Genomic DNA, 24,047 nt, shown 5'->3' with positions numbered 1-24,047 from the left:
TAATTTTTTTGGTGTTTTGATTTCATTAGAAATCTCAATTCAGGTTTATGTTAGTGTAAAATAGGACTAAATATTTTCTTTTGAGCTCCCGTGAAATCATGATCCTGGAAATTTAGACAGATATCTAATTTTGTTGAGCTGAATTGTCTGTTTTGAGATTAATTGTGCGGTAGTCAGAATTTGAATGTGTATGCCTATCTTCATTGCTGTGTGAAGAGACAGTGGGAGTGGGGAACCTGTCGTTCAGAAAGGCACATATTGGATCAGTTTTAGGTAATGCTATATATAATTTTATGCCCTGAAGAGAAGAGTTGGCAGCACGCCATCTACTTCTGGAAATGCATGCAAGGCTGTAGAAGAGGAATTAATCTTGCAATCTTGTTACTTGTGGTCCCAGGTATTCTTGTTTGTTTTATTGAGGGATAGGAGGAGTTAGGAAAGGGACAAAGTACAGGTAAGCAGATTTCAGTTCAGGCTAAGAAAACTTTGTTTGAGACAGAGCTGTCTAAAGATGAAGGAAGACTCATTTGATGAGAATATGAACAGGGAGAATCCACCTGTCTTAAGTCTCACTAATATTTGAATTAAACACTGCAGGAGAGACCAAGTCTGGGGTGGGGGCACCTCTCTTAATGGCTCTCTCTGAAGTGTTGCCTCCTGTCAGGGTTCTCTCATCGTGTCATGATTGAACGTGCAAAAATGTTTCTTGCATGTAGGACAAGGCAGGTGTGTGAGCAGAGCATCTTACCTTGGGAACTTGTATCTCTTAGGTGTAAGTAGTTATGGCTTTTGCGGCACTGTGGCTCCGAGCGTCCTTTAAAAGTTTGGCCTAAGCACAAAGTAAGAAATGATTTCTTGATTCCCTTAGAGAACTTGAAATTTAAGCTTAGCACTTAAACGGGGTCTGAAGTTTTATTTTGTAAGGTTGATTTTCTTGTAGTTACTGTGTTTTTATTTCCGTAAGTGTTTAATAAAGTTTATTTGGAAAGTTCACATCAGGGACTATTTTTAAGAAAACATACTAGAAGAATTCTTCCGAAGTGAGTCCATCCAACCCCATACTTTTATCTTATCTGTAGTTATGTGAATCGTAAGTAAAATTACTCCTCTGGACGCCTGGCCCTGATTCATCAAGTTGAGGACTCAAGTTTATCCTCCATGTAGTCACAAAACAGTATAATATTTTTGGGGGAGAAATTTTTGATAATGATTCAATGATGTTTCAGGAATTGACGTAAATGTTTTTCTTTTAGGTTAACTAATTGGAGCAGGGTATCCTCAGGGGTACCAGGTGATTGAGGTGCCTCCCTTTTGCTTTGTCCTGTGCTGCTTGATATTAGCAAACCATTAAATAGGACCTGGCAGTCTTGAACTACATGGACTTGGGTGTGTCAGCACATCGTCCTGTGGAGACTCACTGTTTTTCCACTCTCCAGTTGCATGGGGAGATTGACAACATAATTTACATTTAATTTTTATACATTAACTTTGGGTTATAGTTAGTATTTGATGAAACACTATAAATACTTGGTTTAAATTTATCTTGGGTTTTGTGATTGATTTAATGAATTTTTGGAACTGTTCATTCTTAGAATAAAATACAAGTTTTGTGAACTGCCTTGGGGTGCCTGACATCAGGTGCTCAGCGCTGGGCAGTGTTCTAAGAACCTATACTTACATATACTGACTTGTTTAAACAGTGAGAGGAAGTAAGTAATGTGATCATTCTGATCCTATATATGGGGAAAATAAGTAGCAGGGAGGTTAAGGAACTCGTCCGTGGATACCTTGTAATGACGGGGTATTGCCTGGTAATGACTGTTACATGTCAGTCCTTGAAGTCTCCTTGAAGAAGAGTTCATAGTTGAGGTATCAGAGGCATGCAAACACATAATTGTAATATAATCTGATAGAGGAAGGCATAAGGGAATAAAGTAAAAGGTGAATTTTTTCCTTAATTTGGTCCCTCTGGTTTTACTTTTTTTTTTTTTTTAAGTGAGATCATACTCCAGCTATATCACTGGTTCTCAGCTGGAGTCAATTTATCCCATAGAGGACATTAGACAATGTCTGGAAACATTCTGGTCATCACACTTTGGCAGAGGGAAAGGATGTCACTGACATCTAGTGGGTAGAGGTCAGGGATGCTGCCAAATATCCTCTAATGAACAGGTCAGCCCTCCCCCCCCCAAAAAAAAATTACTTGGCCCAAAAATGTCAGTAGTGCTTCTGTTAAGAAATCCTGCTTCATGTATTTCTGTTTTGTGTACATCTTTCCATGTTAGCGCATGCATTTAATGCCTTTTAAAATGGCTTGTATAGTACTACCAGTGTTTGTCTTAGTCTGTTTAGGCTGCTCTAACAGAATACCATACACTGGGTGACTTAAACAGCAAACATTTATTTCTTCTCTATCTGGAGGCTGGGAAGTCAAGGGATAAGGTGCTGGCAGATGTGGTTTCTGGTGAGGGCTCTCTTTCTGATTGCAGAGGGCCATCTCCTCATCCACACATAGCCTAAAGAAAGGAAGCCAACTCTCTCCTGTCTCTTCTGACAGTGGCATTCATCCCAACACAGGGCCTCCACTCTCACAACCTAATTGCCTCCCGAAGGACCCATCTTCAAATATCATTACAGGGGATTTGGGTCTCAAGATAGGAATTTTGTGGGAGACAGAAACATTTAGTCCATAGCAATGGCTTAATTTTTTAAGCGACTTCCCTTTTGGTGAATGTTTAAACATACTCCCCCTCCCCATACTATATTGTTTCAATAGGAGTATGTGTGTGTATGTATGGGCACATTTGTGTACATGTACGTGTTTGCTCAGTATTTCTATAGGATAAGGTCTTACGAGGTATTTGGTGTTAATCGCAAAGTTGTTCCTGCCCCCAGAGAAGTTGTGTTATTTTGCTGGTTCTTAAAAGTATGATGGGTATTCTGGTGGACAGACAAAGAAGGAGGGCATTCTAAGCAGAAGGTAAGTACAAAGGCATAGAGATAGGGAGCTCTTAGTGTGAAGAGGAACTCTGGGTAGCCTTGACTAAATGTGGGGTCAGAGTGGCAAGAGGTAAGGCAGACTAATAAGTAACACTTATTTTGAAAATAATGATAATTTTATTTCATTATTTACAAATAATTTCTTCTAATATCAATATCACAAAAATATTCTCATACCTTAATTACATTTATTACATGATACAAAAAGTATACAATGAAAAAATTACCTGTTGCGTATAAGGGAGGCAACATAAATCCAAACAGACAAAACATTTTTGGGGTATGGGTGGATATATACAGCTAAAGCGAATTCAACATTGGGAACATCAATATTATGTACTCCGGTGCTATAAACTGCTTCAATTAAAGGTTTCAGTTCAGAATAGGGCATGTGAAGGGGAAATCCAGAGAACTGAAGGGAAAAAAAAACCAAGATTTGTAGTCATTAGTGAAGCTTGAGGATTTCATTGTATTTTTTTCTCCACGTTTAAACATATGCAGTTCTTAATATTCTTGTCTTCTTTCTGCATCTTGAAGTCATTTATTTAGTTCTGCTTTTCTTTTCAGCTGTGTATTAGCAATACAGAAAATGGAGAGGGGCCAAATGTCTTTTCTGTTCAGTTGCTAGCATATTGACTTGGTGTCTAAGACGGCTGTTAGCACCCAGCCGCCCTCCACTATTCCCTTCCCTCTGCCTGATAGTCCCTAGTTTGCATAGTAACCCATGTAATTCTAGGGATCTGGATTAATCCTAATCAATGTATTCTATCCCCATGGCCACAGTGACTGATCTATAGGGATGGGCATGTGATCAAAGTGAATCCCAGGAAACTTGCTAGGAATGACGGCACACAGATATGCTCTCCTGCTTTGGACAGTATGTGTGCAGATGTGAGTCCTTCCTGGAGCTGTTCCAGCCATTTGGTTCCATGAAAAGGTGAGCCTGAGGACAGTGCCATCACACAGTGGGAAGACTACACAGGAGTGGTACAGCTCTGCTAGCTACTCACCTCTGACTTTTCCTCACATAAACCAATAAATTCTTTTTATTGCTCAGGGCTGTTTGAATTAAGTTTTTTGTTACTTGACATCCTAGTTGAAAACCTAGTTTTTTTGTTTTTTTTGTTTTTTAAGATCATTTATTTTAGAGAACAAGTGGGGGAAGCAAAGGGAGAGAATCTTCAGACTCCCTACTGAGCTCGGAGCCCAACGTGGGGGGTCGATCCCAGGATCCTGAGATCAAGACCTGAGCTGAAACTAAGTTAGACTCAACCAACTGAGCCACCCAGGTGCCCTTGAAAACCTAGTTTTAGTCAGTGAATAGTAAATGTCCAACTTGACTTCACCCTGTTTAGCCAACAAGGCTTACTGTCTTAATTTGAGACTGCTTTCTAGGTTTTATTATCCATACAGCACTACTGACAGTGGAGAGGACTTACGAGAATTTTTCTTAGCACTGAAAAACAATTAGTATAAAATCGTCTCCTTAGAACTGATCAGGAGTGGTTGGTTTCACCTTTAGAGTCTAATATGATTTAGCCAGATGTTTTAATTGTATTTAATACTCTTGCAATGCATTTTATTAAAGGTATTTTTCATTGCATAGGCTTATAGCATTTTCAGTTTATAGAGGTATTTTGCTGTTTAATAAGAGCTTAATTACTGAGATTTGAACTTTAATTACATCTTTTACTCTTGCTGCTTCACCTATGTACTGTGGAGAGCAAAGTAGTTACTTTGATTCTTTAAAAATCCAATACCACGGAATTTCCATTTTGAAATGAAATCCACAGACTCAGTGTAGAGCCATTTGTACTTACTCGGTAGTCTCCCAGCTGTTTGAGCAGCTCCGCTCTGTGGTCATCTTCTACGTCTTCTCCTCGATTTCTTTCTAACACAGGCAAGAAGTGCCGTAGAGCGGAGGTACAGTACCTGTTCCATCTCGTCAGATGGCGTGGCCTCCAGTCCATGATTTTTTCTTTTAGTATTTTTTCAATCCTGTTTATAAAAAAGAAGCTCTATTTTTTGCAGGGGTGACTTTTGTAAACAAAGATACAGTTTATATGTAGTGGGGATTCAGGTGGCATAGTTTATGCTTGAAAGCCTTAATATTTGTAGGGCTTTTAATGCTGCATATTGATTCTTTACCCTGTGCTGTGACTGCTGTTAATGAAGATTATTTTTCTGAATTTCCTTAAGACTGTTCTTAGGATATCCATCATCACTAAGCTTTACATTCTGTAGATCCAATACCTATCATATTAACTACAAAGCAGGATATCAAAAATTAAGTTGAAAACACAGAATAAAGGAAAATAGCTAACATGTATTGAGCCTTTATTTACCAGGTACTGTGTAAAATGCTTTCTATTCATTTTTACTTAATCCTAACAGTGACTATGAGGGGGATATTGTCCCAGTTTTACTTATGTGGGGACAGTTTGAGGTAGGATGAGTACTTGACAGTGGCAGGGAAAACGGGGGTTTGCGTTGAAACCCTGTCACTTCTAAAGCCTCTTGGGCATCCCTAACCAAATGCACAGATTTAGGGGACCCGGCCAGCTCCCCACTGCTTAGCTGCAGGATCCCCTTCTTATTTGGCACATTATACATATTTTTGTTTGGGGTTTCAAGATGGTCTGAGCAAGAGTATGGTTGAATTGCCATGCACTTCATCAATATTGGATACATAAATAATGTGGGTCTAATTAATAGTATCCTGAAACTATCAGAAGAAGCAGACTTTTGGGGGAATTAGTTGTTCTAGGTAGGGATCTCCAGTAAGGTTTTATTTAAAATTTGAAATTGAGAATAAATTGGAGTCTTCTAGTAATAATACTAACTTGGAAAGGGTCACATTTATTCTTGAGTATTTGACATACTGCTCTTTACACAGCTTGATACAGTAGAAAGGGCACACAAACTTTGAAATCAGAAAGATCTGACCAGGCTCAGAACCCCCTCTGACACTTAACAAGTATGTTGACCCCTTTGAACCTTGGTTTCCACATTTGCAAAACTGGAAGAGTAAAGTTTTGTTTTACAGGGTTATAATGATTATAGGGACTCTTACCAGGCTTCTCCATGTGTTAGGGTTATAAACTAGCTGAAGCTCAGTAAGCCACTAATGGGACAAAAGAGGCATATTTAATTAAGCTGAGGATTATGATACATCTGAACAAGACCCATAATAACATGATGCTGAGCTCTCATCTGAGGTGACGTTTTGGGAGAACTACCTATCACTGCTGGAGGTCACTTGTGTTTGTTCCATACCATGCTGATGCGAAGGCCTCCCTTTGAGCTATGGGATTTAGAGATCACATCTGTATTTGGTATCTGTCTATAAACATGAATTAAAGTTTAATTGCTCAAATTATTGATCCAGGCTGAGAATTGTTTAGTTTGGTATTACACTCCTAGTGACAGACTGTGTGTGGATTTATGGGTATCATATGACCTGTCTTGTAGCTCAGCTGCGGCCGCTTTGTCTGTCCGCTGGTAAATCAGTTCTTCTGGCTATAAAAGAGAAAATAGTTCAGAAATTCTAGAAATCACTTACACTTAATTTGGATAGCTATCCATTCTCTTCTAAATCTTTTAAAAAAATTATGAAATCTGAGACATTCCTTCAGATACAGAGGATAGTATCATGGATACCAATGTACCCATGACCCACGTTAAGTACAATATCACAAATAAATTATAGCGCTGTGTAGTTCTTAATTTCATCTCCTTTCTGTGTCATCATAGAAGCAGCTATGACCTGAATTTGTTTTTTAGCACTTTGATTCAACATGTATCTACTGTGTGCCAGGCACTTTTATAGGTGATAGGAATATATCCATGAATAAAAATCCCTGCCCTCTTGGTGTTTACACAGGAGGTGGAGATAGACAAGTTAATGAAATGTACTTATGATTTTATTACAGATTTATGTATCCCCAAACAATGTATTGTTTTGGTTTGGGTGTTTTCTAAACTTTTTGTAATAGTTTTTTTTTTTTTTAATTCAAGTATAGTTGACACACAATGTTACATTAATTTCAGGTGTACAAAGTAGTGATTTGACAAGTCTATGTAATAGTTTTTATACAGCTTGCCTTTTCTCCCTTAATACTTATTTAGGGGCGCCTGGGTGGCTCAGTCATTAAGCGTCTGCCTTCGGCTCAGGTCATGATCCCAGGGTCCTGGGATTGAGCCCTGCATTGGGCCCCCTGCTCGGCGGGAAGCCTGCTTCTCCCTCTCCGATTCCCCCTGCTTGTGTTCCCTCTCTCACTGTGTCTCTGTCAAATAAATAAATAAAATCTTTAAAAAAAATTTAGAGAAAATATCCACATTTTTAGAGTGCTAAGATTTATTAATGCTGATTCATTTGTGTAACTACTATAAAATATTCCATTATGTACTCTTCATAATTTGTCCCTTCTGTAATTCCAGTTCTTAGGCTATTATAAACAATGTTTCAATGAAAAGTCTTATATATGTCACCTTGTACACATGGAAGAATTTCTCTAGGGCACTGTTTTTTTAAACTTTTTTTTTTAGAAAGGTCTGGGTCACAGCAAAAAAAAATATATTACACACTCAGTATACACATACACACATACATATATAGCTAACAAATTAAACAGAAGTTTTAGTAAACAATTTTCATGCTTACTACTTATAATCTTGCCACTGGCCAGGACCCTCTAAATTAATTTTATGAGCCCCTACTGGACCATGCCCTGTGATTTGATTTCATGTTTTAATAGCAGTCATGAAATTCACTCATTAATTTAGTGAATTGAGACCAGCATTTAAGAAATTAAATAGAATATATTTTGAGGTACTTTATGTCATGAGGTTCATTATATCAAAACTTCATATATATATATATATATATATATATATATATATATATATATATATATACTGGTTCATGATATGGTGGTAATTTCTTATTGGGAGTTGGGCTCAACTAAGTTTGAAAAACATTATTTTTGACTGAATATCTAGGAGTAGACTTAAAGGTCAAAAAATATCTGGCTACCCAGTATAATGATTTCAGATTCCTTCTTTGTCTACTTTTTTTTTTCTTTCTAAGAGAGGGAGACAGAGTGGGTGGGGAGGGGAGGGCAGAGGGAGAGGGAGAGAGCGAATCTTAAGCAGGCTCCACACCCAGCGTGGTGCCCTACCTGGGGCTCGATCTCACAACCCTGAGATCATGCCCTGAGCTGGAATCAAAAGTCAAGACACTTACTGACTGAGCTACCCAGGCTCCCCCTTTGTCTACATTGTTAATAAAAGAATTATATACCTGAACACTAGAAAGGCCAGGATATGGAAGGCTTCTTGAAAAGAAAGATTTCCATAGCTTGGGCTTGGTGACATCAAAATTTATCCGTAGTGGGGAGTCATATCGTTGAATATTAAACCAAATCTAAAAAAGATAAGACTACATTAGCATATATGGCAGCAGATATATATACATGCGTGTGTGTGCATGTATGTAGAGAGAAAGCAGAGTGACAGCAAGAGGACACACAGGATGCACATTTTTTTTTTGCATATTTTGATTTGTAAAATCAGCATGCCTTTTACAATCAGAGGCATCATAAAATGGTCATTGGTCACTTTTTCATATTTTTTATATCTGAAGTTGAGGTGCACCTTACCACTGATTGTAGGTTGATGAAATAAGATAGTTTCTGATAAGGAAAAACTTTTTAGAAGATAGACAAGGCTATTCCTTTCTCAGTCTGGCTTTTCCTAACTCGGTTCTTTCCTAGCCTCCTAATTGAGTTAGGTGTCTACCTCTTTGCTTCCACAGCACTCTGTAATCTCTGAATGGCACCTGTCTTGTTGAGGCATGCAGCATATTGGTTCTGGAATCAGGCCACTTGTATTTGAATTCTGGCTCCAGCATTTACAATGGTGTGACCTTGGGTGATTTTGTCAGAGAGAGCACAAGCAGGGGGAGCAGCAGAGGGAGAAGCAGGCTCCCTGCTGAGCAAGGAGCCCAGTGTGAGACTAGAACCCAAGACCCTGGGATCATGACCTGAGCTGAAGGCAGATGCTTAACTGACAGCCACCCAAGCATCCCTTGGGTGTAAATCCCTTACATTTAACTTCTTTGTACCTCATTTTCCTGCTCTGTGAAACTGGGATAATAGTACCCACCTCAAGGTTGTTGAGGCAGATTAGTTAATTCACCTCTTAGAACAATGCCTGGCCACATAGTAGGTGCTCAGTAATTGTTAGCTAATTTATTACTATTGGTGTTTATCATTGTTAAATAATTGCCTGTCCATCCACCTGCCTCCTCACTAGATACGGCATTGTCTTGAGGACATTTGCCATGTGCCTTATTCACCACTTATCTTTAGCATGTAGCATAGCTTCTGGCATATAGTAGGCATATTGAACGCCCTTGTGCATCAGTGGTAAATTTGTCCATTCAGCATATTTATCAAGTACTGTGGGCTGAGTTTCAGTCACTAGGGATAAAGTAGTGAATGAAACAGAGTTCCTACCCTTATGCAGTAGCTACTGAGAAGATAGTGTGAACAAATAAGTAAATATATGGGTTTCAGATGATGTTACATGATGGAGTAGATTGTATCACTGACCTCAATTCTTCACCCCTTCCTATATCTGCACTCTGTCATGTTACTTTGCAGTTCCTCTCACTAAAAGGGTTGAAATGTATTTCCCTGCTCCTTGATGTTTGGTCAGTAGAATAGGACGGAAGTGTTAGTGTGTAACTTCTGAGTCTAAGCTTAGGAGGCTTTGTGTGTTCCTGCTTGCCTTTTTTGTGCTTCTGCCATTCACTGAGTCCCAGAATAAACACACATGAAGCAGAGCTGTCCCAGCCGACCCAGAGAGTCATAAGAATAACTATTTGAAGCCATTTAGTTTGGGGATGGGTTTTTACTATCTTTGCTGTGGCAACAGCTAACTGTATGAGGGCTGTGGAGAAAACATGGGATGACATGAAATTTCAGGGTGGGCAGGCAAATTCTTGCTGGAAAGATGACATTTGATCAGAAATGCAAGAAGTGAGGGAGAAATTTATGAAGATATCCAGTAAGGGGAAAGGTCATCTATGCAGAGGAAACAGTAAATGCAAAACCTGTTTGATGTGTTGAGGAACAGTGAGGAAGATGGTAGCTTTAGAGGACTGAGCAAGTTAGAGCAAGTAAGAGATGACATCAGTGGAGGATGGGAAGGGGTGGCAGGATGGCTGTCAGGTCACAAAAAGGCCCTGTGGATTATTTTAAAGAGTTAGACTTTGATTTTAGAGTGAGCTAGGAAGCCATTGGAGTATTTTAAGCAGAGGGGTGACATAGTTTGTCTTCCATTTTCACATGAATATCCTCTGCTGTTTTGAGACTAGACCCAAGAGGGTAAGGGCAAATAGTGAAGTTTCCAGTTAGGAGGCTATTTCAAATAATCCAGGTAAGAGCTCCAGTAGTGTGGGTCAAAATAGTAGCAGTGAAATTGGTGAGCTGTGGTCAGATTCTGGATATACTGTGAAGCCAATAGGATTTGCTGATGAATAGGATGTGGGAGAAAGAGAGAAAGGAATCAAAGGTGACTACAAGGATTTTGGCTAACTGGACTGATGGAATTGCCCTTTATTGAGATCAGAAAGATGGCAAAAGGAAATGAGTTCAAGTTTGGGCATGTTAAGTTTGAGATGTATGTCTGGCATCTATATGAAGATGATGAGTAGGTAGTTGGATATTTGAGTCTGAAGTTCTGGGAACTAGGTGAGCTACAGATATACATTTGGGGATTATCAGTATATGTATGTTCCTAGGGAGGAAGTATAGATAGAAACGATGTTCGATGAACTTGAGGATCTGATTTTCAAATCTGGAGAAATAACGAAAAAGCAGTAAAGGATACAGAGAAGTCAGAGAAGTGGCAGCCAGTGACGTTAGGGAGGCTTTGATACTTGGAATTCAAATCAAAATGTTTTAAGAAGGCAAGGTCTTTAAGAACTACAATTTGGCCATAGGGTAGGGAATGTGCAGAAAAGTAGTGGGAAATACTGCTGGAAAAAGTTGAGGTCAGTTTATATAGGGCTTTGAAATCCAAGGCAAGAAGTTTGTTCTTAAATCTGTATGTAGTGAGGTACCTCTGATACTTTTTGAGCGATAGAATGATGAAGCCGAAGGTTCAGAAACTTAATCAGTCATCAGTGTACCAAATAATTGAGTTGGAAAGATTGTTTAGTTGGTTATTTATAGTAATGCGGGGTGAAACAATAATGGCACGGCCTGGGAAACAACAGGTAGAATCTGTATGATTTGGTATCTGTTAATGGGATTGAAGTAGGAGGAAGTAAGGGAGAGAGGAAATCAAGGACAATTGAGGAGTGAATCTGGGTAACTGACATCTATAGAAACAGGAAGCCAGGAGGAGGAGCTGGTTTTGGAGGCAAGGGGGAAATGATTTGAGTTTTGGATGTGCAAAGTTTGAAATTTATTATATATATATATAGAGAGAGAGAGAGAGAGAGAGCGAGCACTTGTGCATGAGCAGTGGGGGCAGGGAGAGGGAGGGAGAGACTCCTTGAGCAGACTCCCCACTGAGCACGGAGCCAGAGGCAGGGCTCTATCCGAGGACCCTGAGATCATGACCTGAGCTGGAGCTAAGAATTGGCTGCCCAACCAACTGAGCCACCCAGGTGCCCCCAAGTTTGAGATTTTGATAAAGCACTTGGGTGTCTCGCAGACAGTTGAAAATTCAGGATCCAAAGAAAGATTCTGGAGCTAGTGACAGGATTATAACTTCTCTGCCAGCATAGCCTAGATAGAGTTACAGTTAATAATAAAAGGTGTGGTCCTGCAAGAAATCAATATAGAATTGTCAGGAACATTGACTTTTCTTTTTTCATTTAGTTTACTTTTTCTTTTTTTAGTGGTCTCCAAACCTTTTTTTTAAATTAACATATAATGTATTATTTGTTTCAGGGGTACAATTCTGTGATTCATCAGTCTTACACAATTCACAGTGCTAACCACAACACATACCCTCCCCAATGTCCATCCCCCAGCCACCCCATCCCTCCCACCCCCCTCCACTCCAGCAACTCTTGATTTTTAAGGGGTGGGAAGAAGAGCCAGTGAAAGAAACCTAAGAAACTCCTGCAGAGAAAATGAAAAATGAAAACCAAACAGTTCCCTATCTGTAAACCAAGGTGGAGAAAGTGGTTTTTTTTTTTTTTTTATGAGGAGGGTATTAGTCATGTCATGTGACATAGAAGAGGAGAAGAGAATGAAGATGAGAGTAAACCATTGGATTTATTTATCCATTAGCAAGACAATGGTACTTAGAGTTGAATTTCTATAGGATGGTCAGGGAAGAGGAGCTAGATTATTAAAAGGGTTAAAGTCTGAGTTTACTGAGAACACAGAAGCAGGGGATATAATTAGTAGTTGAAGAATTTTGGAAGCAAGGAAAGAGGGGCAATGGTAGTTTAGGGTGTATCTGGGTTGGCAGAAGCATACAAGCACACCTCTGAGTTACTGTGGTTTGGTTCCACACCACTGCAATAAAGTGAGTATTGCAGTAAAGGAAGTCAAGTGAATATTTTGGTTTCCCCAGTGCATATAAAAGTTATGTTTACAATATACTGTAGCCTATTAAGTGCACAATAGCATTATGCCTAAAGAAACAATATACATACCTTAATTAAAAAAATACTGCTAAAAAAATGCTAACCATCATCTGGGCTTTCAGCAAATCATCATCACTGATAACAGATCATCATAACAAATATAATAATAATGAAAAAGTTTGAAATACTGTAAGAATTACCAAAACATGACACAGAGACACGAAGTGAGCAAATGCTGTTGGAAAATGGCGTCAACTGACTCGCCTGGCACAGACTTGCCACAAACGTTCAATTTGTAAAAAACACAGTATCTGTGAATATAACGAAGCATAACAAAATGAGATATGCCTATATTTTGGGACTGTTGGATTTACGAGCATATCATTTGGTAGAAAAATAGAAAAAATATAGGGGCAAGTTGGAATAATGAGTAGAGGTATGTCTTGCAGTAAGAGTGGAAAAAGAAACATAGGTAGAAAGGGGAGACACTTCTTTCCTGGCAAAGGAGTACAGGAGGAGAAAGGCTGACAATCCAGAGAGGTTGTGTGGTGGAGCAGAGGGCAGTGGAGGTTTTAGAGCATAGTATCAGGCCAACTTGGCGAGGGTGAGGTCCTCTACCAAGAGAGGTCAAGGCTTAGAGCAGCTTTGGAACAGCTGCCATGAAGGATGCCCAACATCATGAGCAACTGTTGTGCTTCTTGTTAGTAAGGGGCAGAGGGTCTTTCTTCCTCACAAAACCTGGGCTTTATGTAATTGGCCATATTGTTTTGTGAACAAACAGTAATTGTTTTGAGAACTAATAATAATTTTGACAGAGAATGGAGTTCTTTGAGGGCTTTTTCAATGCCCAGTGACTCTGCTTGATTACAGATGTCTTTGACATGGTTCTTTAAACATAGGAGGAGCTTAGCAGATCATTCATGATTATAATAATGCTTCTAATTAAAAAAGTAATGAACATGAGGGGCGCCTGGGTGGCTCAGTTGGTTAAGCAACTGCCTTCGGCTCAGGTCATGATCCTGGAGTCCCGGGATCGAGTCCCACATTGGGCTCCCTGAGTCTGCTTCTCCCTCTGGCCCTCTTCCCTCTTGTGCTCTCTATCTCTCATTCTCTCTCTCTCAAATAAATAAATAAAATCTTTAAAAAAAAAAAGTAATGAACATGAGAATGGTAGTCCACAGTGCTCTTCACTCTTGCAGTTAATAATAGCTGCCATTTGCTGAAGACCTATGAAAGATACGTACTTTGTTGGGTGCTTGGCATATATTCTCAATTTTAGCAGTAACCCTAAAGGGTAGACTAGTGATTTTATTTATTTATTTATTTATTCATGAGAGTGAGAGCACATGAATGGGGAGGGGCAGAGGGAGGGAGAGAGAGAATCCCAAGAGGGCTCCACACTGGCTGTGGAGCCTGACACGGCACTTGGTCTCACAATTCCTAGATCATGACCTGAGCCGAAATCAAGAGCCTGATGCTAAACAGACTGAGCCACCCAGGTGCCCCTAGACTAGTGATCTTTAAAGTAGGGTGCATACACCAGAGATAGGAGGAGAAAATATTAGATCTTCTAATGCCTTTTTATTTTTAACAGTTTTTTCTGTGTATAATGTAATAATATGTTGATGGGCAAATAAAATACATAATTTATAAATAAAAATGCATATATTGTGGGTGCATGCTCAAGTGATTTTTTTCTGACATCCATGAAGATTGAAAGTGAAGGGATGGAAACATATCATACAAGTGGAAGCAAAAAGAAACTGGGGTAGCAATACTTATATTGGAGAAAATAGACTTTAAAACAAAGACTGTAACAGGAGACAAAGAAGAACACTACATAATGATAGGGGACAATCCAAGAAGAGGATATAACAATTGTAAATATCTATGTACCCAAGATAGGAGTAGCTTAATACATAAAGCAACTACTAACAGACATAAAGGAAAAGAAATTGACAGTAATACAATTATAGTAGGGGACTTTAACACAACACTTACATCAATGGAAAGATCATCCAGACAGAAAATCAATAAGAAAACAGTACTTTGACAGAAAATCAACAAGGAAACAGTGCTTTGAATGATATGTTAGACCAGATGGACCTAACAGATAGATATATACAGAACATTCCATCCAAAAAAAAGCAGGAAGCACATTCCTTTTAGGTGCACGTGGAACTTTCTCCAGGACAGAACATGTATTAGGCCACAAAACAAGTCTTAATAAATTCAAAAAGACTGAGATCATATGATGCATCTTTTCTGACTACAGTGGTTATGAACTAGAAATCAACCACAAGAAAAAATCTGGAAAGAACACAAATAAGTGGAGGCTAAATAACATGTTATTAAATAATGAATGGTTGAACCAAGACATCAAAGAGTAAATTAAAAAAAAAATACACAGAGACAAATGAAAATGAAAAAATCTTTGGGATGCAGTAAGAGCTATTCTAAAGAAGGAAGTTTATAGCAATACAGGCTTACCTCAAGAAACAAGAAAAATCTCAAAACAACATAACCTTACTCCTAAAGGAGCTAGAAAGAGAAGAACAAAAAAAGCCCAAATTCAGTAGAAGGAAGGAAATAAGATTAGAGCAGAAAAAAATGAAATAGAGACCAAAAAAAAAAAAAAAAAAAAAAAAAAACCCCAGAAAAGATCAATGTAACCAGGAACTGGTTCTTTGAAAAGATAAAAAAAAATTATAAACCTTTAGCCAGACCTATAAAGGAAGAAAAAAAAAAAAGAGGACTCAAAATGAGAAATGAAGACAAATAACAACTGACCACAGAAATACACATGATTTTAAGAGATCATGAAAAATTATATATACCAACAAACTGGACAACCTAGAAGAAATGGACAAATTCCTAAAAATATATAACTTAAAAGTGAAATCAGGAAGAAACAGAAAATTTGAACAGACCAATTATTAACAATGAAATTGAATCAGTAATCAAAACCTCCTAACAAACAAAATTTTAGGACCAGATGGCTTCATAGGTGAATTCTACCAAACATTTAAAGAAGAGTTAATACCTATTCTTTTCAAACTATTCCAAATAATAGATTTGGAAGGAAAGCTTCCAAATTCACTCTCTGAGGCCAGCATTATCCTGACACCAAAATCAGACAAAGACACAACAAAAGAAAACTGCAGGCAGGTCAATATCTCAGATGAACATAGATGCAAAAATCCTCCACAAAGTATTAGCAAACCAAATCAACAATATATTTTAAAAAATCATTTATGGTCGAGTGGGATTTACTCCAGGGATGCAAGGGTGGTTCAATATTTGCAAGTTAATCAGTATCATACATCACATTAATAAGAGAAAAGATATAAACCATATGATCATCTCAACAGATGAAGAAAAAGCATTTGGCAAAGTACAACATCCAGTCATAATAAAAACTCTCAACAAAGCAGATTTATAAGGAACATATCTCAACATAATACAAGCCATACATGACAAACCCACAGCTAACATACTCAATGGTGAAAAACAGAGCTTTTCCTCTAAGATCAGTAACAAGACAAGAGGTGTTCACTATCACCACTAGTCACAGCAATGAGACAAGAAGAGAAAAGGCATTCAAATTGGTCAGGAAGAAGTAAAACTTTCACTATTTGCAGATGACATGATACTATATAAAGACAACCCTAAAGACTCCAGCAAAAAACTCCTAGAACTGATAATTGAATTCAAAGAAGTTGTAGAATACAAAATATACAGAAATCTGTTACAGTTCTACACACTAATAATGAAGTAGCAGATAGAGAAATTAAGAAAACAATCTCATTTATAGTTATGCCAAAAATAATAAAATATCTAGGAATAAACTTAACCAAGGAGGTGAAAGACTTGTATTCTGAAAACTATTAAACACTGATGAAAGAAATTGAAGATGACACAAACAAATGGAAAGATATTCCATGCTCAGGGACTGGAAGAACAGATATTGTTAAAATGTCCATACTACCCAAAGCAATCTACAGATTTAATGCAATCCCTATCAAAATACCAATAGCATTTTTTTCCCATAGAACTAGAACAAATAATCCTAAAATTTGTATGGAACCACAAAAGACTCCAAATAGCCAAAACAGTCTTGAAAAAGAAGAACAAAACTGGAAGCATCTCAGTCCCAGATATCAAGATATACTACAAAGCTGCAGTAATCAAAGCAGTATAGTATGGTACTGGCACGAAAATGGACACATAAATCAACAGAACAGAATAGAGAGCCCAGAAATAAACCCATGCTTATATGGTCAATTAATCTTCAAAAAGGAGGCAAGAATATGCAATGGGAAAAAGTCTCCTCAACAAATGGTGTTGGGAAAATATGCAAAAGAATGAAGCTGACCCACTTTCTTACACTGTACACAAAAATAAACTCAAAATGGATTAAAGACCTAAAAATGAGAGCTGAAACCATAAAAATCCTGGATGAGAGCACCGGCAGTAATTACTCTGACATTGGCTGTAGCTACATTCTTCTAGATATGTCTCCTGAGGCAAGGGAAACAAAAGCAAAAATAAACTACTTGGACTACATCAAAATAAGAAGTTTCTGCACAACACAGGACACAACAAAACTAAAGAACAGCCTACGGAATGGGAGGAGATATTTGCAAATGATATACCCGATAAAGGGTTAATATCCCAAATGTATAGAGAACTTACACAACTCAACACCAAAACAACAACAACAAAATCCCCAAGTAATCCGATTTTTAATTTTTAAATTAATTTTTAATTACTTAAATGTTTAATCCATTTTTAAATGGACAGAAGACATGAACAGACATTTCTCCAAAGAAGACATACATATGAAAAGATTTCCAACATCACTAGTCATCAGAGAAGTGCAAATCAAAACTACAATGAGGTATCACCTCACACCTGTCAGAATCGGCTAAAATAAAAAACACAAGAAACAAGTGTTGGTGAAGATGTGGGAAAAAAGGAACCCTTGTGCACTGTTGGTGGGAATGCAAACTGGTGCAACCACTGTGGAAAACAGTTATTTTTTTCTCAAAAAGTTAAAAATAGAATTACCATATGATACAGTGATTCCAACACTGGGTATTTACCCAAAGAAAATGAAAACAATTAATTTGAAGAGATAAATGCACCTCTGTTGTTTACTGCAACACTATTTACAATAGCCAAGATATGGAAAGATCACAGTGTCTACTGATAGATGAATGGATAAAGAAGATATATATAATGGAATATTACTGAGTCATAGAAAAAAATAAGATCTTGCCGTTTGTGACAACATGGATGGACCTATGGGATGTAATGCTAAGTGAAATAAGTCAGAGAAAGACAAATACCACATGACTTCACACATAGGTGGAATTTAAGAAACAAAACAAACAAAAGAGATAAAAAAAACCGACCCTTAAATAGAACACACTGGGGGTTGCTGGAGGGGAGGCGGGTGGGGGGTTAGGTGAATAGATAAAGGGGATCAAGAACACACTTACTGAGATGAGCACTGAGTACAGAATTGTTGAATCATCATATTGTCCACATGAAACTAATATAACACTGTGTGTTAATTGTACTTCGATAAAAAATACACATTGGGGATGCATGCTGAGATGATTTTTCTGACAGATGCATAAAGTTCAGACCACTAAGACAGATGATGATGATAAAAACAATCACAGCAGACAGTATAGAGTTGTCCCTGTGTGTTAGCTGCTTTACACTGGTCATCTCATTCATGGCTCACAACACTCTTCAACCTAATTGCTACCATTACCTCCATTTTACCAGTGAAGAAGCTGAAGCTGTATGACATAAGAAATTTTCCCAAGCTCACACAACTAGTAAATGGTGAAGTTTAAACTCAGGTAGTCTGACCCCGTAACTCACGTTTTTAACCATTGTCTTATATGGTACCCTTCATAATTAAGTTTGCCCCCTATCACCTGGTGGGCACTAGGAGTCTCTCTTTAAAAGGGGAAGGGAAGGGAAAGGAAAAAGGAAGAAAGGAAGGGAGGGAGCAGGGAAGATGGGAGGGAGAAAAGAAGGGGAGGGAGGGAGGGACCCAGTCTTCTCAGGTGATAAATTTGCCTTACTTAGTTCTCAAAACACTATGAGTTAGGTACTTACAAACTCTGTTTTGGAAGAGACAAGTGAGGACAGAACCAGGACGTAAACCCAGGCCTTCTGAATCTGAGTTCTATATTCTTTAACATCATTGTGCTTCTCTGCAGATCAGGTGACTAATTCAACCAAAAGTTACTGTTTAGGACGTCTTGCCACTGTGCTTGACACTACATTTCTTTAACTGTGATGTATTATGTTTATATAAATTTTTTGATACATAAAATTTTATTAAATCAGTAGGTCAATTAAAAAAAAAGAAAGCAACAGTCATTCAAAGGTAATACTTACATTATCGGGACCTATTAAACAGCCCACACTTTTTAAGGGACAGAATGTATCAAATTGTCCATAAAAATGTCCACTGCAGGGATTCCATATTAAATAGTGACTTTGCTCCCGAGTTAGCACATAGGCAGTTGGACCCTGAAGGAAAACAGTCATTAAAACAGTTTCCAATTAATTATGCATTTGAGGTCAAGATTAGTTTGCACACAGAATTAATTATTTTGGTTGGACCCCTAATTTCTAAAATTCATGGCTAATGATGAAAATTAGTTTGAAGTTCTAGGTTGCATTGGATTTAAGAAATAAAATCAAATGTTCATTTTTGCAAAATGCTTGCATCTGCTAGTACAGTAGACCAAATAGGGATAGTTGATTAAGTATTTAGAAGGCTGATTATGTCTGAATACGACTTCTGTTTCTAATACAGTAACTAGTGTTTGAGATACATTTATAATTATGTAAATGCATAGAAGATGTTTTGAAAAGATACGTACCAACCTGTTAGCAGTGAATACACCTGGGGTAGGGAGTTGGTTTGGGGGTTAGAGCCTGACAAAGTACTTTTAACTTTTTACTCAGAATACTTGTCTATTATTGTATTATTATTATTATTATTATTTATTTTTTTTACAGTGAGCATTTATTCATTTACTGCTCGTGTATGGACTTCCTTTGATGTTCACAATAGCCTTCTGGGGAAGGCAGGGCAAGATTTATTATCCTGACTTCCTTATAAAGCTCAGAGTTGTGAATTGACTTGCTTAGAGCCACACAGCTCATGAGGAGTAGGCAGAGCTTTGAACCCAGGCTTCATGACTTCCTAGCCTAGTGTTCTTTTCCTTGTACCAGCCTCCCTGAAAGATAACGATGGAGAGTGAATTAGTTTTTGGATGTGATAATACCTGCCCAGTGGCAACTCGTGCTACCTAATTCCCAAGGATTCCTGGAAACTTGTGGCCTCCTTTGGATACACTCTTTGGATAAGCTGCTTCAATTCATGTGAATTTTCTAAACTCGTACCCCAAATTACCCTAACATTCCCAAAATTTAGGGACATTTGCAGTGGGCTGGGGGAAACATTCTAATAGGTGGTATCTCCAGTCCAATAAAAGTAACAATAATATCAAAATATAGCTGCTAACATTCTTTTCTTTGCTCCTGTGGTTGCTGCATTCCCCTTTGCCTGCTGGTTAGTCGCAGATGCCTGAGGAAGCAGTGGGCGTGACAGAAGAGATCTCTAACCTTGCCACACTTCTTCAGATCCCCTTCACTCCTTAGCATGAGTAGCGTTGGATCACTAAGGGAATCAAAATTCTGAGTACCATGGGCAGCTGGGGGCTCAAACTAAAAGGACAGAGTCAGGTGGGGCCTTTGAGTGATAAAGTGTTCAGATTTGCCAAAAAAAAGCCCCCAATCAGAAGCACTGATCAGAGCACTAGTACCACTAAAAATCATTTCATGTCTTATCACTGGTCCTCTCTCCCCACGGTGCAATCTCTGGGCCACTTTCCTTTCAACTCAAAGGATCGTTACGCAAATTAGTACTGTTCATAATCTGGAACCTAACACAAGTGTCTTAAGACAATTACACTCCTCTGTTGGAGCCAGCCTGCATGGTCTTACCTCAGGAATAGCACTGCCCATCATGAGCCAGGCCTTCTTCCCCAGAAAGAGAAAATAATTACATAGTAATACTGCATGCTCTTCTTCGTCTCCTGCCAGGAGATCCAGAAATTGCTGACGGAGATGGAAAGAAAAGAAAAATGATGTTGTTGACTGACTGCTTCATTCTGTATGGGCCATATAGGATTTTTAAAAAAAGTCACTGTTAAAACTAGTGCCTTAAAGTAGAAGACCTATTTTAAAAATCTTTTTTTCCATATTTTGGTACTATGTTCTAATTCATTGAAACAAACAAACCAATATGGTATTTTCTCTGACATTGATGACATGGATTTCTAGAATCAACACTATGGTGGGGGAGACAAATTTCAGTTTTACTTCTTGTTTTTAATTTATATATGATTTTTTTTTTTTTACTATTTAGACTATTTTTACAGCAGTTTTAGGTTCCCAGTATAATTGGAGGAAGAGATTTCCCATCTACCCTTGCCCCCATATGTTATCAGCATCTACCCACAGAGTAGGATGATTGTTACAACTGATAGACCTACATTGACACATCATAATCTCTCAAAGTCCACAGCTTATGGGAGGGCCCACGCTTGGTGTTGTACATTCTTTGGGTTTTGACAAATGTGTAATGACATGTACGCATCATTAGAATCTCACAGAATATTTTCACGGCCCTAAAAATCATTTGTACTCGTCCTGTTCATAGCTCCCCCTGCCCTGCCCCCAAATTGTTTTAAGCACATTGCATGCATTAACTCATTTCATCCTAGAATAAACTTTTGAGGGAGGTACTTCTCTTCCCATTTTATAGATGAGGACGTGGAAACACAGAGAAGGAATACCTAGGGAGTGGGAAAGCCAATCTGGCTCGAGAGCACATGAATTATTCTGTTCTTTGCATATTTTCTTTAGATGCCTTGAGGTTGTGGAAATGTTACCTCTAATACTGTCAACATTATGTTGCCAAAATATCCTGGGAAACAAAAAATTTAGTGTACTTAAATTTCTTTGGTTTAGAGCTATCTTTCAAAGGGAATTGTAGGATATTGTTTAATATCCTACAATTATCCAAACACAGTACACATGAGATCCAGAAGCAGAATGAATACCTCTGATGATATATGTGTTTGTTTCATAGAAGATCCATTTGGATGTAACATACACAGATTGTAAATTCCATGAGGGCAGACGCCATGTTTATTTCGCTCATAGCCTGAATTTAGTACAATGTCTGAGATGTGGTAGGTGACCAGGAAGTACATACGGAATCAGTAATGACATGGCATGCCTTAGGAAGCCCATAAATTATGGAATATATGAGTTCCATGTGTAATATAGAGTGTAATTTTGATTTTTTTTTAATGAATAAAACTGCGATATTGTTAAGGTAATACTGGGAGGATAAATCAGTATTGACTTCTGAAATGTTTTTTATTCTTTGTGCAAATATTTTTTTCTTAATTTCTGAACTTGGTCAAATGGAACCAGAAAGAAAAAATACTTCAGAATTTAGCTCAGTCTGCTAAACAGATGACCAAGTGGATTTTTATAAGGACCAATGAACGTTGCAATTTAAAATTATACAAGCCTTTGGCCCGTGTTCATCGAAGTCAGCACAAACTAGTAAATCTGTGAGGAAGAACTACTCACATCAGACGTGCTCCACATGTCACAGATGCCAGCAAATGAAACAGTGTCAGGCAAGAAAGGAATCAATGACACATATCGAGCCACCAGTTCCTGTTTGAACAAAAAATAATCGAGCAGTTCCTGTTTAAAAAAATAACTTGCGGTAAAATAGAATGCTGGATACTCTACCTCATTCTTTGCAAGACAGGTTCATGTATCACAAACATTTATGTGTACAAAATGAAGTGAATGCTCACCAAGTGTTTACTGAGTGTTGTATTAACATTATGTCCTTTCAGCCTCTGCACACATCCTACAAAGGAAGTCACTGTTAATATCCAGCTTTCACACATGAAGACACTGGCTGCTAGGTCGCTTTGAAATGTCCTCTTTTTTTTTTTCCTGCACTTCCTTACTTTCTGGTATAAGAGGACTTTCACAGTCATCTTGTATTTCTTCTAGCTCAGTTCAGAAAGCAGCCATTTTTCCAAGGAGCTTTTTAGAGAGCAATAGTATTTAGAAACCAAGATCAGGACATCATTGTAGTTACGACTCATATTCCTGCAGTTTGTAAACATCTTATTTGTGGCTTTTCATTTCCTTTGTGGTGTCTTTGATAAACCCAAGTTCTCACTGTTAATATGGCCAAATGTATCTTTTTTCTTTTCTTACAGCTTGTGTTTTTTTTCTGTTTAAGAAATACTTTGTCTCATGTCATAAAGATGACTTGTAATAAGTCATAAAGATAAAGTTAAAAATCATAAAGATAAAAATGCCTTCATATTTAAGTCCTCAATCTGTCTGCACTTGAGTGATGTGAAGTAGGAATCTATTTTTATTTTTTCCATATGTAAAAATCAGTGATTCCAGTAAAATTTATGTAATAGTCAATCTTTTCCTTACTAATTTCCAATGCTAGCTTTGTAATGTCAGGTTTGAGTGGGTTATATTTGAGTGGACTTTTTATTCTTTTCCATTTTTCTCTCTGTTATCTGTGTGTCGATACCATTTTACTTTAATTACTATGGTCTCATAATAGCCTGGATGTATGGTATGGCAAATATTCCCACTGAGTTCTTCTTATTCCTCAGGATGTCTTGGCTATTTTGGCCCTTTGCACCACCATATAAATATTAGAATCAGCTTGTAAAGGTCCACCATAAACGATTTAAAAATCTAGTTTGACAGTTTGTTTTTTACCTGGAAAGTTTAACCCCTTTGCTTTGATTGCGATTACTAGTAAACATTTAGACTATTTCTACTACCTTATTCTGTGCTTTTTATTTTTCTATGTTTCTTTTTTCTATGTTTCTTTTTTTCTATGTTTCTTTTTTTCTCACCACTCTCTTCTTCATCCCATTTCATTATTTTATCTCCCGCCACTTTGGAAGCTATATGCACTTTCTTTTATTCTTTTAAGTGATTAATTTAGAAATTTCAACATGGGGGCACCTGGGTGGCTCAGTTGGTTGAGCCCCTAACTTTTGATTTCAGCTTGTGTCATGATCTCAGGGTCATGGGATTGAGGCCCCCGTTGGGCTCCGCACTAAGGGCAGAGTCTGCTTGTCCCTTTCTTTCCTACTCTGCCCTCACCCGCTTGTGCCCTCTCTAAAATAAGTAAATAAAATCTTTAAAAAAAAGAAATTTCAACATGAATATTTAACTTAAACTCTAAAAGTTAATAAATATCTTCACTTTCCTCTTGGAAAACACAAGGGAATTAAAATACTCTCATCGATCCTGTCCTGAC

At 37.8% G+C, this 24,047-nt stretch overlaps 1 protein-coding gene across 2 annotated transcripts in view; it reads right to left on the bottom strand.

The window, feature by feature from the left end:
* Positions 1 to 2,865: 2,865 nt before the first annotated feature.
* The window catches only part of CC2D2A (coiled-coil and C2 domain containing 2A), a 131,570-nt gene continuing 110,388 nt past the window's right edge, over positions 2,866 to 24,047 (bottom strand). The window contains exons 32-38 of one of the 2 annotated variants that reach the window (XM_035726273.1): positions 22,319 to 22,408; positions 20,657 to 20,770; positions 19,037 to 19,171; positions 8,303 to 8,425; positions 6,461 to 6,519; positions 4,821 to 4,998; positions 2,866 to 3,412 (exon numbers count right to left, since the gene is read on the bottom strand). In XM_035726273.1, the coding sequence (XP_035582166.1) occupies positions 3,224 to 3,412; positions 4,821 to 4,998; positions 6,461 to 6,519; positions 8,303 to 8,425; positions 19,037 to 19,171; positions 20,657 to 20,770; positions 22,319 to 22,408 (888 nt within the window). In that variant the 3' untranslated portion in view covers positions 2,866 to 3,223. The remainder of the gene's footprint in view (positions 3,413 to 4,820; positions 4,999 to 6,460; positions 6,520 to 8,302; positions 8,426 to 19,036; positions 19,172 to 20,656; positions 20,771 to 22,318; positions 22,409 to 24,047) is intronic. The other variant, XM_035726274.1, reaches the window with a different exon arrangement.

The sequence above is a fragment of the Zalophus californianus genome, chromosome 2, assembly GCF_009762305.2.
Source record: "Zalophus californianus isolate mZalCal1 chromosome 2, mZalCal1.pri.v2, whole genome shotgun sequence".
NCBI lineage: Eukaryota > Metazoa > Chordata > Mammalia > Carnivora > Otariidae > Zalophus > Zalophus californianus.
The sequence above is the reverse complement of the archived record's forward strand: the minus strand, read 5'-3'. Positions and strand labels throughout refer to the sequence as shown.